This window comes from Pan paniscus, chromosome 5 (assembly GCF_029289425.2).
Source record: "Pan paniscus chromosome 5, NHGRI_mPanPan1-v2.0_pri, whole genome shotgun sequence".
NCBI classification, from domain to species: Eukaryota; Metazoa; Chordata; class Mammalia; order Primates; family Hominidae; genus Pan; species Pan paniscus.
Genome location: NC_073254.2, coordinates 67734265 through 67752220, shown reverse-complemented (window position 1 = coordinate 67752220; position 17956 = coordinate 67734265). Strand labels below are relative to the sequence as shown.

At 43.0% G+C, this 17956-nt stretch overlaps 1 protein-coding gene across 3 annotated transcripts in view; it reads left to right on the top strand.

Annotated features, from left to right (window-relative positions):
• ELOVL5 (ELOVL fatty acid elongase 5) overlaps positions 1-13961 on the top strand; it is an 80104-nt gene extending 66143 nt beyond the window's left edge. For all 3 annotated transcript variants that reach the window (XM_003828943.7, XM_003828942.5, XM_034962246.3), the window contains exons 4-8: positions 5084-5161; positions 6079-6250; positions 8001-8125; positions 10629-10763; positions 12096-13961. In XM_003828943.7, coding sequence (XP_003828991.3) covers positions 5084-5161; positions 6079-6250; positions 8001-8125; positions 10629-10763; positions 12096-12239 — 654 coding nt within the window. In that variant the 3' untranslated portion in view covers positions 12240-13961. The remainder of the gene's footprint in view (positions 1-5083; positions 5162-6078; positions 6251-8000; positions 8126-10628; positions 10764-12095) is intronic.
• Positions 13962-17956: the final 3995 nt, after the last annotated feature.

Here is a 17956-nt window from a genome sequence, read left to right as displayed (position 1 = left end):
TCACACAGAAACAAAGCTATGAAAATGGTCAACCCTACGTATTCTTGGAGATTTTGCTTAGAAAAGCACCTTAGGTCCTGTGATGTAGTTGAACTTGAGTATGGATAGTCTTATTTTTCATTACTTTTTATCCCATTTCTGCATAGGAGGTAGTAAACATGCAGCTTCATCAAGCTCTTATCACCAGAAGCAGCCAGTCTTCTTTGGAAAGGGGTTATCTTGTTGCTCTGACATCTTGGGATGCTGATGTTAATGGCTGATAAGGGCCACCCAAGATGATGTTTTCCTACTTTTTCTTTAAGTGTTTCCAGTGACCTTGTTTCCTGAGATGTTTCAGTAGCATTCCAGAAAGTGCCATGGAAATGGTTATTATGCTAAAGGTTACAAGTTGTTTGTGGTTAAATGTGTTATTAGATGGGAAAAGAACTCACCGTTAAAAATGATTCACTCCTGGCTGGGTGCGGGGGCTCACACCTGGAATCCCAGCACTTTGGGTGGCCAAGGCAAGCAGATCACTGGAGCTCAGGAGTTTAAGACCAGCCTGTGCAACATGGTGAAACCCCATCTTTACAACAAAAATATAAAAATTAGCCGGGCATGACAGCGTGCACCTATAGTCTCACCTACTTGGGAGGCTGAGGTAGGAGGATGGCTTGAGCCCAGGAAGTGGAGGTTGCAGTGAGCTGAGATTGTGCCACTGCACACCAGCCTGAGCAACACAGCCAGGCCCTGTCTCAAAGGAAAAAGATTCACTCCATGAATTATGTCATCCAGAACCAGGTGTGAAACTCACCTACATTTTTTTCTTTCATTGAAAAGGTGCGTGAAACCATCAGGGTTATTGACTTTATCTCATATGGAGAAAAGAGCTTGTAGCTAGGTTTTAATTATAGCTCTGCACATCCTCTTGGCCTAATTAAAGTTTGCTTTACTCCAAGAAAGGAGGAAGTGTATAAAGCTTTGCAGTGGTACTGTTTGTATCTCAGTTCCTCAGAAAAAAGCCTGCAAATAATGCCCCTGGGTGGTTCTTAGAGTTGGCAGTGGTATGGAAAATTTCGTTAGGTAGTGGTTAGCTGTTTGTGATGGCCTGCCTTTTCATTATAGTATAGTCCTGTCCTCTTTTGATCTGATTCTCAGAAGCCCAAGGTAGACAGACACCTGCCCTTATTTTCAGTACTTCACCTTCTCCAGCCTACTGGGTCCTCTCACCCTGTGGTGTCTACTTAACACGCAACTTGAAGAATTTCTGGGAAATTGACCAAAACAGCTCTTTGGAAAGAAGCTAGGCCTCAGTCCCAAAGGGAAAGGTGGCTGATGTGACTTTGACTTGAGGATTGTCTCCTGTGATGTGCTCCTAGTGGGGCTACAGGGGTCAGTCCTTTGCTTTGAGCACCTCTGTAGTCCACTACCCATGGACACATTGCTATCCTCTGAGGGGGATGGAGGGAGCAGAGCCCTCTACTGCTAGCCCATTTTATGGAGGTTTGATGAGGGTCTTAGGTGAATAAGCTTCAACTCAGGTCCTTGGTCTTGGTTTGTTAAATTATTCTATCCTTTCTGAAGCCAGGGAGATTTGAGAATTTCCATGACCCCGTTATGAAATTGATGATGAAGAGTTTTCATCTTGTGAACAGAGTTCAGATGAATATGATCACAAAGTCAAGCCTCGTTTAAAATACTATGAAGCTCTCTTTATTGCTGCACATGAAACATTAGGCCTAGATTTAGGGGAAAGAATTGGCAGTCTTGAACTCTTTGTCATTTGTTTAGCAAATATTTGTTTGACATCTCTGGTACGCTAATCCCTGTGCTGGAATATGTTGATGCAGATGCAGGAGCCACAGTCACCACCCTTTGAAATCTTACAGAAGAGCACACAACAGGCCCATTAACAAAGGGAGCATGTGAGCAAACAGCTACAGGTCACTGCAAGGTGAGGGTAGAGGAAGGAGAATAGACCTCAGGCTCTAGTGCTCAAGGGAGTAATCATGAAGAAAATAGAATTTTAACTGAACTTTGAGGGATAGATAGGATTTTGAGAGCTGGAGATGGGGTACATGGGTGCAGAGGGCATTCTAGTTGAAATGAATAAAACAGTGGTCACTGCCAACACTTATGTTTAATCCTATGAACCACATTGGGTGAGACAGGCATTATGTACTTCATGGTGGGAGCCTTATGTTTATCCCATTTGAGGACTGAGAAAACTGAAGTTTAAAATGTTGGAATACCTTAGCTAAGGTCACCTAGCAAAACGTGAAAAAGCTAGGGTTTAATGGGCTAATGCCCAAACCCATGCTCTTTCCCCTTGGCTACTGTGTAGCGGTTAAGGAAGGGCATGTTTGGAGAATGGGAAGAGGTCCAATTTGTGTGCACGTAGGGGAGAAGTGAAAGATAAGCTTGGGACCACGTTGTGGAAGACTAAATACCTGGACACTGCACCTAGGATTCAGGGTTTCATTCTGAAGGCAACGATGACTCACTGGAGGGTTTTAAATATGGAAATATGGAATTCAGTGGTTTGAGGGGCACAGCGGCCCCAGTAGAAGTGTGGTAGGTGTGAGTAGCAGTGGAGGGAGTGTTGCATTGAAGCATGACAGAGCTCCTACAGGGAACCTCAACAGGTGGAAGAGGAATGGTGGGCCTAGGTCAAGTGGAGTGGCACCGAGTGAGCAGCTTCTTGTGTGTATACCTGGTTTATGCTTCAGGAGTGAAAAAAGTTCACCACCCAATACTAAGGTTTGAGTTCTTTAACTAAACTCCAAAGACAACAGGTGTTTTATACATGGATTCCCCTGCCCCATTTATGGGTGGGGAGAGGGCAAATGGAATTTTAGGTTAACTAGTTTAAAGAGTCAAGGCAATCCCACCTGGATCCCTTCTTAAAAAGGAAGCCTGTGTCCAAGAGTCCCTTCTGCTGAGTTAACAAGACCCCTTCAACCCGTTCTCATCTTTGGGATTGAGGCGCCTGCAGAATTACAAGAGAGGATTTGTCCTCCTCTTCTCCAGAGAGCTACCTTGATTTTCCCCACCCCTGCCAACGTAGACATTCATGAATGCAGTCATCCACACCTCCACAAGTGCACACACACCAGCCATCCTATTTTAAAACAGACAAAAGCAAAACCAACCCAGGATGTCTCAGGACACCATAAACCAAAATAGTCGCTGGAAAAAACAGTGATGGTAGGTTCCAGATTTAAGATTCATAAAATGGTAACATTTCCAAAAATATCTCTGATGAAGACAGTCATATGTTAGTACGTTTTTAATTTTGCCAAGAGAGGCTGCTGTTTTAAAAAAGAGGATCTTTTACATTGCACGAATTTATCTTCATGAAAACCTTACTGCGTTGTCCTTATTTTTCTTATTCGCGGTTGTCCCACAAACGTTTCATCAAGAAGCACCAGTTTCCTTTCTGTACCCTCAAGCCACAGGAGGTAGTTCCTTGGTTCCCTCCTGGGGTAGAAAGAAGGGCAGCAAAAAGAGCACTGTGCTAAGCTGGCCCTTCCCTCTCCACCCCAGGTCTCAAGAGTGCATGCCAGCTTCCTCCCCCGACCTCCAACGCACTTTGGATTCAGACTTTGTGTCTTGCTTCTTAGGACTTCTGATCAGCCTGCATGGATCCTGCTTGACTGGCCATGACTTTAGAGAGTAGTAGAAGACGGAAAAGTTAATACACCTTCTAATGAATTACCATGTGGGTACTGGTCTTTCAAAGATAGTATAGAATAGTTTGTTGTGTGGTCTGTTTTTAAAGTCTGTTAACATGAAGCTACAGAAATTTGGAACAGACCCTTTAGAGATAATTTAGTCCAACCTCATCGTTTTACAGTAAAAACAACAAAAGCCCACAGGAATTAGCTGGCTTGCCCCAGGTGCTGGGCCTGGCACTCAAGCCTTCCTCCTAATTCCATGGCTCTTCATCATGAACTGATGCTTCTCCCATGCTAAATCCTTGTGCTCTTCTTTGGCCATGAAAAGCCTGTTAACTCTCAGTGCTTTTTTATGTGTAGAAGGTGACAAAGCAGAAGGAAAATGGCAAGAAGAAAGATAGCCAAAGAAAAATCAGATAGAAGGCAGGATACCCAGCGTGAGTGCAGTGGCTGCACCCATTTTTGCCATTTATTTCTGATGTCAGACCAGGTGGAAATATCACAAGGTGTCTTCAGATCCTTGTAATCACCTCTTGTTCCCTGGGGGGAATCTGTGTTGCTCGCCAAGCTAAACTCTTGTGTTCAAGGACAGGGAACACAAGAATTGGGGTGCAGACTCTATATCACAGCCCTGCAGGTATCACGGGCCCATTGAGGGGAGGGGCCCGTGATAACTGCTGGGCTGTGATGTAGAGCCTGTACCCCAGTTCTGGGGTCCTCTCTGTGACAGCATAGTGCCTATTGTGCTGCAAGTGATTCTGAGGCATGGGCACAATTTCTTCAGTTTGTGAAGCCTAATTCATGGATCCAGAGGATTGTACATACAACAACAGGAAATAATGAAGATAAAGTTAGACTAAATTATCCCTGAGCCTACAGCAGTGGTTCTCAAAGTATGGTTTCCACATCAGCAGCATCAGTATCACCTGGACCTTGTTAGACATACAAATTCTAGGCCCCCAGACCTACTGGAACAGAAACACCCCCAGGGACCCATGTTTTACTAACTCACCCCTCAGGTAATTCTGGTGCTGCACACTCAAGTTTGAGGAGCACTGGCTTAGGGAAAGCAGCCAGAGGCTTCTGTGGGGCAGAGCAGGGAGCCTGTGATTGGCTTGGTCTGGGCACTAGTGCTAGGACCAAGGGGGTGACGGGCTGAGCGTTCTGCAGAGAAGCAGCGTGGTAAAGGAAGGTCTCTGAGGGCAGCAGCCTGGGAGTGACTTTTAAGCCCACCCCTTAGGAAATTGAGGCTCAAGTCATTAAAGCTTTCCTTTTGTTTACACTTCCCTACAATTGTTTTTTCTCAGAGCAAACTTGGCTCAGCACAGCCCAAGGTAAATTATCACAGATTCTGCAACTAATAAAGTTCAATGAGGACTTTACATGGCTCAGATGCTGTTGGTGACTGGTTCTTTCTTCTTTTCTAGTTAGTAACAGGAGTATGGGAAGGCAAATACAACTTCTTCTGTCAGGGCACACGCACCGCAGGAGAATCAGATATGAAGGTACTGTCTCTTTTTCAGAAACCTTATTATTATAAGTGTTGAGTTTTTTAAAATAAATTGTATAAAATACAAAATGGCCCATAACCTCACTGCCCAGGCAATCCCTGTTGATATTTTTAAAAGAATAAAAAAGGCAATATATACACATCGAATTAAAATTTGAACGTGAAAAGTATAAAATAAAACCTAAAGCATCCCCCTCTGTAAAAATAACTCCGGTTAACAATTGGCAGGAAAAATCACATGCAGTCAGTATGTTATATTTACACAATCAGGATCATAAGAGCAGTGTCTTAAATTTTTAAAATCATTCATCCAAGTACTTTTTTCCGAGTAGTGGTGTTAAAAATAAAATCTGACTTCCACTCATGAGGTTTCTTTTAAATCACAGGCCAACAGTCGCAGCTCAGCATGGGCAGTCATCTCCTTAGAGCACTTGTTTGACATGTTTAATTGGGCAGAGACCTGACACTGCAGGTTCTGATTCCTTTTCTTCTGTGTCACTTATCAGGTCGGCTGCTCCATGCTAGTCCCTGAAATCAATAGCGTTTTTCAGATGGTTTTCCTTTGCTAATGGCTGTGCAGGCTGCTTCCAAAGGGAATAGGCAGACTTCAAGGTTTTGAACCTTGAGCCTCATGTTTTTGTTAGTCTCAAAGAGTGTCAGGGACCCTTTCAAAAATATTCCCTGTAGTCATTTCAAGCCCCTCCAGCTGTCCCAACCCAATCATGTTCTTTGGTTAAAGGTACTTGGAGAGTGACCATAGCTCCCAGCCACTGATGGACATTAAGAGCTCTTGGGGCACTCGGGCTTCTCCGAGTTGACATCAGATTTTTGGATATTAGTGAAACATGTCAGAGGTGATATTCCAGAGAAGCCGTGAGGATAAGCCTTAAATCTTTGACCCTTTCCTCTTAGATTATCCGTGTCCTCTGGTGGTACTACTTCTCCAAACTCATAGAATTTATGGACACTTTCTTCTTCATCCTGCGCAAGAACAACCACCAGATCACGGTCCTGCACGTCTACCACCATGCCTCGATGCTGAACATCTGGTGGTTTGTGATGAACTGGGTCCCCTGCGGCCACTGTAAGTATTAGAGACGGGGACATGGGGAACAGATGTGAGCAGGGAGGAGAGTTGAAACTAAGGCTTTCAGAAAAGATGCTGTTTCTGTAAATGTCTAGGTCAGGCTTTCAGCTTTGTGTTCAAGTTGCTTTTAATGATAGTTTATGTACCTATGCACACAAAACCTTTTTTTAGTTAAGTGAACTTTCTGTGCTGATTGGGTGAGATGAGGGAGATACCACTGGGGACATATTAAGGAATAGGTACAATATTCTCTGACTTAGAGGGCAACTTTCCAGGTTCTTTCTGGTCCTTCTGTATGGTGTGGAAGGTTTGAGACGGGCAGGTGAGGAAAATAGGATCACACTGTTGCATGAGTACCAGGGAGCAAGGCTCATTTTGAAATACAGCTTTAGCTGTCATGCATTAGGAAGTCTCCACGTGTTCTAACAACCCTCATATTCCCTGAAGCATGGTGATCAAGGTGTCTTCTATAACGAGCACCAAAACTTGATATAAATTTTCTAAGGTTGTACTTGGTTTTTGGAAAGCTTGTAGTCCAAAGTTTCTTATAATTTTCAGAGATTGCCACCTTCAGATTCAGCCTGGGAGTTTTAGCAAATGTCTCAGTCAAAAGTCCCGTCATCCAAACACTGAAGAATTTAACTGAGAACCTATGGGTCTATTTATGGATATTTTTTTCTCTGGGATAGCACTGCCCTTGATTACCTGAGCCTGCTAAGATTCACAGTGTCATGGAATTCCAGAGCTAGGAAAAAAAAAAAAAAAGCTTTCCAAATACAGATCCTTTGGGTTTGGGAGGAAACTAAGACCACAGAAAGGTGGGTAGAGTTGGGGCTTTCTGCTCCTTCTTCCTCCCACTGTCAGAGCTCATGATGGTGGATTAACTGACCTAACTTTCTAATAGAAACAGCCCCTCCCTACATTTGAAGAGTGCTTTAAATTTTCAGAGAACTTTCAGGAGGACAGATTTAATCAGCTCCACTTGGGCCATGAGAAACTGAACCAGGGAATGGATGTGATGTGTCCAAAGTCAAAAGCCAGTTCCTATCATAGCCAGGAGTAGAAACTTCCCTAACACCAGGCTGTGCACCTGCAACTGCACAGGGAAAAGCCAGATGGCTTGGTTTGGTTGCTGACTGTTGGGGAGGAGGACAGAGTCTGGAAAAAGAACTAGTGGTCCTACTGAACACTGAAAATGATGTGATAAGATGGCTCTTTTATCTCTAAGGAGCTAGACTCTTGACTCTATTATTAATAAAAATGTATGACCTCAGCACTGCAGTCCTGGGAAATAATTAGAAGGTGGCTTCAGAGACCTCTCCACACCCCAGCAAATGTATAGAAACAACCATTTTTGAGCATATTGCCCATCAGCTGTCTTCCACAGCCTTCAGAGAGCATATTTGAGGCAGTTGTGCATGTAGAAAAACAGCTGTCTCTGAGAGTTGGTGGGCATCTGCAGCAAAGCCTGTAGGTGCCGGGATGGCATTGTGGCTTCAGTGTCAGATGCCCCTCTAGCAGCTACAGCTGACCCCTGGGCTCGGAGCCTCCTGGTGGCTGCCTGCCCAAGTGGCAATTGAATTCTCATTACACATCCATGCATTGCTTGCTGTTGCAGTGTTTGTCAGCCCTGTTGGAAGTCATCTCTCTTTCTGATTCAAAAAGAATCTTGTATTTTTTTTTTTTACCACCTGTTCTGTTTAAAACACTAATACATTCTCCTTCCCAAATCCCTCTGTTCCTGCAGCTTATTTTGGTGCCACACTTAATAGCTTCATCCACGTCCTCATGTACTCTTACTATGGTTTGTCGTCGGTCCCTTCCATGCGTCCATACCTCTGGTGGAAGAAGTACATCACTCAGGGGCAGCTGGTGAGTGACTTGGCCTCTTTCCCCAGGACTTACTTCCTGGTGGATACAGACCTCTTCCTGGCTTTAGTGTTATGTAATAGCATCTAAGATGCCCCTTCTCCACCCTTTTTCATTTGATGTAATTAAATTCCTTGAAGTGGGTAGATTAGGGAATTTTCTTGTTTTGAACTGATAGTGAACTGTGACCATGGGCATACAGCTAGTTGAATTGTAGAAAGAGGTCTAGAATCTAATTTGCCAACTTCAAGTTCAGCTCTTCTGAGTTTTTGCACATAAGCACATATGCATGTATGTGTGTGTGTGTGTGTGTGTGTATGTATGTGTGTGTTTTCTAATTATAGTCCAAAATCCAAAATGAAAATTGTATGTTTCCAGGGGTTTTAGAAGGAGCTGGAGAGTAGTATGGAGTCCAGGGTATGTGTAGCCCATTACTAGGCAGCAAGGATATTTGTCTGGCAGGTATGGATGACCCCTCAGCCCCCATGCAGTGGAGCACCTGTTGGTGAGGATGGCAGCTGTTTGCTTCAGTTAACAGCTCCTCCCCTGGTTTACTGCCAGGGCCAGGCCACTTCACCTGATACTTCTCACCATCCTTGATTAAGCCTTCTGCATTCATCAGTATATTATAGGTAACCTCTTTCTCTCCTCTCATGAATTCGTCTATGAACTAATTAATACTACTACTGCTCATATTAAACACTGACATTTCCTAAGTGTTTAGCACATGTTGGGTACTCATACTAAGTACATGATTCTACATAGATTGTTCCAGTAGCCTGATTTCATATTATTGTCCCCAAGCCAGGCACAGTGGCTCACGCCTGTAATCACAGCATTTTGGGAGGTTGAGGCAGGAGGATCACTTGAGGCCAGGAGTTTAAGACCAGCCTGGGGAACATAGTGAGGCCCTGTCTCTACCAAAAAGAAAAACACATATTATTGTCCCTATTTTATAGATGACACTGAGTCAATAGGCCAAAGCTAGCTGACTGAGGGGTGTGGACATTAAACCCTTTGCCCTGTCCTTGCATTATTAACACATTTTTCTAAACACACCAAGCTGATTCAGATCCCTTCAAGTCAATTATGATTTTTCAATATTTAAAAATAACAATCTGAAAAAAAAGTCTAAGAAAATCTTAGAGACTGAAGTGTTTGATGTTTCATTTTCACCTCTCTGCCAGCTGCTATATGGTCCTTGTTAATTTTTTCTCACCCACCTGTGAAAAAGGAAAATTGTTGATTAACCTCCTTGTTATACTTGAGGAGAAATGATGCAGAAATTGATTTATACCACAGTTTTGGGTCTGGCGGAAGCAGAATTTAAAAGAACAGACTGGCAAAGTTGGTCTCCCATTAGGCTCTGTACTTTGAGGTGGAAGATTAAACCTACCCAGGTTGTCAGGATTTATTTTAAGCACCACTCCTAGTTATTCCTCAGTCTGCAGTACTAACCTTAAAAAAGAGAAGGCAAACAGCCAGGCACAGTGGGTCATGGCTTGGAGTCCTGGTCACTCGGGAGGCTGAGGTAGAAGGATCTCTTGAACCTGAGAGTTTGAGGCCACCCTGGGCAACATAGACCCTGTCTCAAAAATTAAAAACAAAAAACTCTACATAGAAACATTGGAGCTGCTAGAAATACAGTGTGCAGAGCCTAGCCCTTTTTTTGGGGGGAGGGGCAGGGGTTGAGCTGGAGTCTCGCTCTGTCACCAGGCTGGAGTGCAGTGGCGCGATCTCGGTTCGCTGCAACCTCTGCCTCCTGGGTTCAAGCAATTCTCCTATCTCAGCCTCCCAAGTAGCTGGGACTACCGGCATGTGCCACCACACCCGGCTAATTTTTGTATTTTTAGTAGAGACAGGGTTTCACCATTTTGGCCAGGTTGGTGTTGATCTCTTGACCTTGTGATCCGCCAGCCTCGGCCTCCCAAAGTGCTGGAATTACAGGCGTGAGCCACCGCGCCCGGCCTGAGCCTAGCCCTTTTTAAAACATCTTTCCACCATTTCTCTAACCAGTTCACATGCGTTTCAAGGTTTATTCATCAAAATTAATCAATGCACTTAGTGTTGTTTGCCAGTAAAGGTTTAAATCTACTCATCAGCCTTCACCAAACCAGAAGCGTCCATGGATAAGGAGTTGGAAGGATGTCCAGCCAGGTGGCACATCCTGCAGTGATGTTATCAGTGCCCTTTCAACATACACGCTTGCTCTTCTCAAAAAATAAAAACAAAAAGTCTTGGATGTCTCTATAGTGTATCCTTGAAATTTGGAGAAGGTAGTTTAAATAGCTTGGAGGGCAGAGGAAGAATATATATAAGACAAACACACCTAGAGTTTAGGATAAGTATAGTGTATGTGTTGTGTTCATGAAGTGACTGCTGTACCTGCAGCAAGGTAGTAAGTGTTAATTCAGAAATTTAGGTGATGCTGGTTAAAAAGTCTGCCTGGTGTGGGGCCTCGTCCATGCACTGTCCCTGTTCAGCTGCATCCCCTCTGTTCCCCTAGCTTCAGTTTGTGCTGACAATCATCCAGACCAGCTGCGGGGTCATCTGGCCGTGCACATTCCCTCTTGGTTGGTTGTATTTCCAGATTGGATACATGATTTCCCTGATTGCTCTCTTCACAAACTTCTACATTCAGGTAAATCTCACCCTTCTCTGGGACTTGGAATCTGGGGCCTTTACCAACAAAGGCCCTCATCTGTTTACTTAATGGGCATGTGGAGCCCTTGCTGGGTGACAGGCTCTGGCCTCTAATGGAGTCACTATGACAAGAGCAGCCCCTGCCTCTGGGGGGCTCACAGCTCACTGGAAGACACTCTAGAACCCTGTTCTAGAGCCTGGGTGAGGAAGTCTTGGGATTCCCCTGGGAAATGGAAAACTGTGCAGCAGGACCCTATGTTGCTTCCCTCTGACCTGCAGCAGAGACATGAGAGGTGATTTCAATCAGAAATCTCTCAGTTCACTACCCTGAACGTCATGGCCAAATGAAATTTCAGAAGAGATTTTTATCACAGTCCTCAGATATGGAGATCCGCTTTTTTGTCCCAGCTTTCTTATACATTCAGTCCTCAGGTGTGAGGATTCGGTTCCTTCCTAAGCATATGATGTGGTGACGTAGGTCTTTGCTCACAGAAAGGTCCATTTAGGGCAGATAATTTCCAGTGGAGCCTGACCACGTTGCAGCCACTGCTGATTCTCCTGCCATGCGTCACCCCCCAGATGACATGTGTCCTGCCTTTGTTGCCAGTGCCTGGTAGCCATAAGGCCTGCTGATCTGGGCAAAACACGGAGGTCAGGAGCAAGGGCAGAGGCTGCAAGTCCCGAGGCTCAGACATTTGTCCTTTCCTCTTCTGTGCCCACAGGCACCTGTGTGTGGCATGTTGAGTTTGAGTGGAAGTCATATACTTCTGGGCTTCATAGTTTATGGCTGCACTGTGGGACATACACCGGGTACAAGGAAGGTGAAAGGATAGGACCTGATGAAGCTGAAATCACATTTATTCTCACTACTTATAGCAGCATAGCACTTTGTTCATGAAGGCTGAGATAGTCGCCGAGGCAGTGAGGAACTTTTGAAGACGAACAAGGGATGTGGGTGTCAAGAGAGCTGCTGCCAGGTGGGAAAGACCAATTTGGCCACATAACCCCTGTCATCTGCCATCCAGATACTAAAAAGCAAAGCAAAGTGTAAATTGAATTTTCTGTGTGACATTTTAAATAGTATTTCTGTTGCAGCCTGTGATTCAGTTAACTTACCTCAGGCTAAGCCTCAGAAAAAAAAAGGAAGAATGATTGAAACCAGTGACAGAAGATTTAGTCATGAGGACTTGACCTCAGGAGTTTCTCCTTGATAAGATTTGATCTTAAAAGGAAACTAGGCCTAGTGTTAGGGATGCAATTCTCAGTAAAGTTCCCTATAAAGAAAACTGTCTGTGGTCATTTGGTTCTCATCTGCCCTTACACATTTTAGACCTACAACAAGAAAGGGGCCTCCCGAAGGAAAGACCACCTGAAAGACCACCAGAATGGGTCCATGGCTGCTGTGAATGGACACACCAACAGCTTTTCACCCCTGGAAAACAATGTGAAGCCAAGGAAGCTACGGAAGGATTGAAGTCAAAGAATTGAAACCCTCCAAACCACGTCATCTGATTGTAAGCACAATATGAGTTGTGCCCCGATGCTCGTTAACAGCTGCTGTAACTAGTCTGGCCTACAATAGTGTGATTCATGTAGGACTTCTTTCATCAATTCAAAACCCCTAGAAAACGTATACAGATTATATAAGTAGGGATAAGATTTCTAACATTTCTGGGCTCTCTGACCCCTGCGCTAGACTGTGGAAAGGGAGTATTATTGTAGTATACAACACTGCTGTTGCCTTATTAGTTATAACATGATAGGTGCTGAATTGTGATTCACAATTTAAAAACACTGTAATCCAAACTTTTTTTTTAACTGTAGATCATGCATGTGATTGTAAATGTAAATTTGTACAATGTTGTTATGGTAGAGAAACACACATGCCTTAAAATTTAAAAAGCAGGGCCCAAAGCTTATTAGTTTAAATTAGGGTATGTTTCAAGTTTGTATTAATTTGTAATAGCTCTGTTTAGAAAAAATCAAAGACCATGATTTATGAAACTAATGTGACATAATTTCCAGTGACTTGTTGATGTGAAATCAGACACGGCACCTTCAGTTTTGTACTATTGGCTTTGAATCAAGCAGGCTCAAATCTAGTGGAACAGTCAGTTTAACTTTTTAACAGATCTTATTTTTTTATTTTGAGTGCCACTATTAATGTAAAAGGGGGGGGGCTCTACAGCAGTCTTGATGAAACTTAAATATATATTCTTTGTCCTTGAGATTTTAGGAAGGGTATAGGGTGAGTAGGCCATTTTTAATTTCTGAAGTGCTGAGTGTTTTTATACAGCAAACAAAAAGTCAATTTTGCTTTCCACCAGTGCGAGAGAGGATGTGTACTTTTCAAGAGAGATGATTGCCTATTTACCATTTGACAGAGTCCCATAGATGAGCAATGGGGAACTGGTTGCCAGGGTCTAAATTTGGATTGATTTATGCACTGTTATCTGTTTTGACACAGATTTCCTTGTAAAATGTGCCTAGTTTACCAAAATTAACAAAGGGGGGGAAAGGACCTTAAAACTTTTTAAGGTAAAATCAAATATAGCTACAGCATAAAAGAATCAAGAAATTTGATAGAGGTAACTTGTTTAATGTAAATCTAATAGTACTTGTAATTTCTTTCTGCTTAGAATCTAAAGATGTGTTTAGAACCTCTTGTTTAAAAATAATAGACTGCTTATCATAAAATCACATCTCACACATTTGAGGCAGTGGTCAAACAGGTAAAGCCTATGATGTGTGTCATTTTAAAGTGTTGGAATTTAGCCTCTGAATACCTTCTCCATTGGGGGAAAGATATTCTTGGAACCACTCATGACATATCTTAGAAGGTCATTGACAATGTATAAACTAATTGTTGGTTTGATATTTATGTAAATATCAGTTTACCATGCTTTAATTTTGCACATTCATACTATAGGGAGCCTATTGGTTCTCTATTAGTCTTGTGGGTTTTCTGTTTGAAAAGGAGTCATGGCATCTGTTTACATTTACCTTATCAAACCTAGAATGTGTATATTTATAAATGTATGTCTTCATTGCTAGGTACTAATTTGCAGATGTCTTTACATATTTCAATACAGAAACTATAACATTCAATAGTGTGCTGTCAAAGTGTGCTTAGCTCACCTGGATATACCCACATTGTTAAATGTCTAAACAGTAATCATTAAAACATTTTTGATTACCTGTGCCTGCATTTTACATTTTTTGTGCTGGCAATTCCGAAGAACTGGAGAAAAATCCACTTAATTCACTGTCTAGGAACTTACACAAATAGATGTAAATAATTCAGTTAGGAAGGCCATATTATTGCTTAGTTCTCAATGAGGAAGGACCCTGCATAATAAGGCATAGTGGTGGTTCCACCCTAATGCTGTCCTCTCTGCCTCCTCCAGGTAATCCCACTAAAGATTCCAGCTCTAAATATGCTCCTTTGTCCTTCCTCCCATTGGCCCCAATCTCTCCCCTTCCCCTGAGAATGTTAGAATTACTTTCCTAGGTCTAGACCATAGGTCTTCTGCAAAATTTTTTTCTGGAAAGAACCAGTTGGAAAATATTTCAGGCTTTGCAGGACATACAGTCCCTGTTGCAGCCACTTGACTGTGCCATCGTGGAGCACAAAAACAGCCATAGACAATATGTAAATGAATGGGCATGGCTGTGTTCTAATAAAACTTTATTTACAAGCTTGGAAAACATAGCAAGACCTCATCTCTACAAAAAATTTTTAAAAATTAACTGGGCATGGTGGTACATACCAGCAGTCCCAGCTACTCAGGAGGATGAGGCCAAAGATCGCTTGAACCATGAGTTCGAGGTTACGGTGAGCTAGGGTCATGTGACTGCACTCCAGCCTGGGCAACAGAGTGAGACCCCATCTCTTTAAAAAAAAAAATTTACAAAACAGAAGGCCTGTGCCTATAGTTTGCTGACCTCTACTCTAGAGTAATGAGGTCCCCTCCCCTTGGACCTAAAGCTCAATCATTTTATTTGCCAAAGATCATTTTATGTCCCAGATTGTGGCCCTTCCCAGCGTACCCTACTTATTTTGAATTTACAGGTACATTCATGTCTACAACAGGAGAGATGACATGGCTGGTCCATCTTCCTTCCATCTACTTCATACCATATGGTCCCCAGTATAGGCTCTTAGGTACTAAACTAGAAAGCACCTAAGAGCCAAGACTGAGCCTATACCGTTTTAAATGAGTGCTCATGAAAGTCATGTTAGTTGCTGAAATTACCTGCGGATTGTCAGAACTCCAGAGAAATGTCACCTAAAACTGCATTTAGTACTTGGGATATTATCCAGAACGTGTAAGAGGATTGTTGGGGAGTTGATGGGAATAAATTATATCCCTGTCTTTCCCCTCTAAGTTCAGAACAAATTGAAAAAATACTGGAAATTAGACCAGTAGGAATCAAAATAGCATGTGTCTTACTAAGAAGGCTGGATTGGTGAAACTAAGACCACAGTGTGGCTCTCTAATTAACCCTTGCTAATAACTCTATTAACCTAACTTACCAGGGCTCAGTAGCACACCAGTGGTTGCTCTGAGGGTTGGTCTGGTGATAAAGTGGTTATTAAAATATATTAAATATCAGTCCTGGAATTTACCTACCTTAAATTGTAAACTCCCCTTGTGGCAGATTCTACACTGATGACCTTACCATGCCAAGAAAGTGTGCTTAGCTGCACCTCCCAAGCAGCAATCAAAGTCTTCCCTCCTCCCGTCAGAGAAGTGAGTGGATAAGAGGCAAGAGAGAGGGCAGATGTGTTCTGCTGTCCTTTTTCTTGTATGGAAAAGGGAGGATTCCCATTTCTCCCTCTATTTTTGGCAGCCTTGCTAATCATGTGAAGGGCATTGTAGACTAATATGAGAAGTACAACTTGGAGACCACATTGGCTGGGTTGAAATCCTACCTATATGACCTTTTGGCAAGAAAACTTTGCCTTAGTTTTCTCTTCTGCCAAATAGGAGTAATGTTAGTTTCTATGTTACAGGGTCTTTGTAAGGATTAAATAAATGAGTAATGGTACTGTATATATAAAGCCTTTGGAACCCCATCTAGCTCAGAGTAAAGTATAAGTGATAACTTACCTTCAGGATTGTAATCTCAACTCACCCCACTGGTCTCTTTCAGCTGTAAGCTATTGTTTCATTGTTATTTCCCTGGTTGGCTACTCTAGTAATCCTATCCAAAAAAAGGGAAGGAAGTTATTTCGTATGACATTTTCTTTGTTAAATCAGTGTTGAAAAGAAATCAGCAATTCTTAGGAGTCAAATGTTCACCGTCTATATTATTCCTGATTTTGCCAGAGTTTTACATTAAGTTCACCATTCTGGAGTTTTTAGAATCTACTTTGGAAAATAGGGCAGTGATTATCAGTATCTGGACTTCGTTCATTATTTCTCTGGAGTTCTGACAACAATTCTGTAGTCATATCCACAGGTTGTTTCAGCGACTGACATGTCTTTCATGAGAACTCGTTTAAAACAGATGTCTCCTGCTATCCCCTTATCACTCTTGGACTTCAAATCCTAACCAGGTTTTTCTTTACACTCTTTAATTTGGAAATGATTGTCCTCAGTGGAGCAGATGGAGCCAAATAGTGGTTGCTGTCAGTTTTTTGCTCTGCTCTTCAGCATTGCTTCATTGGCCATTAGTTCTTACTCCAGGCATAGATTTAAAACCTGCTTTTGTTATCCTTGACATTTTTGTAGTCCTTATCTTCTCTCTTTCTTCGGTATGTTTATGGCTCATGAAAAGAAAGTTCCTGGGCCAGTTTTTGCTATAGTTTGCAGAGGATGTCTGGATTCGACTCTTGATCAGATCAAGGAAGACTTCTGGGGTGGAAATTGTAGGAACAAGCAGTGCAGGATCCAGTGAATGGCTAATGTAGTGGTGACGGAGACCCAGTTGTAATGCTTCCCTTTCTCACATAATCAGGACTCTCCTGAACAGTACCTACCACCCTGTCTGTTGCCCCATTTATGTTACTCTGTTGGCCAGGCCTTTGCAGAATGTGACCTTGTTCACTGGGAGAGTGCTTGGTACAGAGGACTGAGCTAGGTGTATTGAGCAAACAGGGATCTGTGAGAAAACAACCGGCCCTCGCAGGAGCCTCTACTGAATTGGGATCAAACATACACACGTGTGCCTTCTGTGTAAAATGGTTGTGGTGACTGCCGTAAATTGGTATAAACCAGCTACCATGAGAGTCCAGGGAGGGAGAACCCTTCTAGCAAGGGTGGGTAAGAAAAGCACTGTAAAGGAGTTGGCTTTTAATCTGAGCATTCAAAGACCATCTGGGTTTCAGTAGTTGGAGCCTGAAGGTGCTGGGAAGACAGCATTCCACATACAGGAACCAGTATGAGCAAATGCATAGAAGGCCCAGAGGGAGATGACACATTGCACTCGAGTGGATCTGTGGGTGAACCTGCTTGTTTTAAAAATGAGGTCAAGTGGGAAGAGAGTGGAATTTGTCTGTGTGTTCTCCTTGATGAAATGTGTAGAATGTTGTTCAGAGCTCCCAGAGGAAGTAGTGATTATGTGTAAAGGAACCATTCTGAGCAGAGCCTCCTGTCACTGGCCTGTGCCCTAGCCCTCCTGCTCCCATCACCAGCAGTGCCAGGGAGGAGCCAGAACATGATGATAACAAGAACCAGGACTCACATTAGTCTCAGTTATAAGCTGATGGAGTCTTCTGTCAGATAGGGCAGGTTCAAAGGATACCTCAGACCTTTGCCAGAAAATTGCTCCTCACCAAAGAGATGGCATTTGAAATCTGAAAACGGGACCCTTGATGGGATGAGTCGGGATTGAAATCCCACATTGGCTCATAAACAAATATTTCTTAAGTGATTATGTCCACACATTCCTACTGGTGTTCTTTGTTCAAATAATGGGCATAGATGCAGGTTTCCCTTGGATGAATTTGACAATGTTTTAACCAAGCTACCACTTTTAAGCAAATTGTGTGCTTTCCCCTTGACAATGTTCCCAGTGAAACAGGTGCCTATTTGTAGGAAAGCATCAGCACCAGGTTCCAACAACCTTGTGCCCTTCCCTGCTCCCTTTTTTTTTTTTTAAGATGGAGTCTCACTCTGTCACCCAGGTTGGAGTGCAGTGGCCCAATCTCGGCTCACTGCAAGCTCCACCTCCCGGGTTCACACT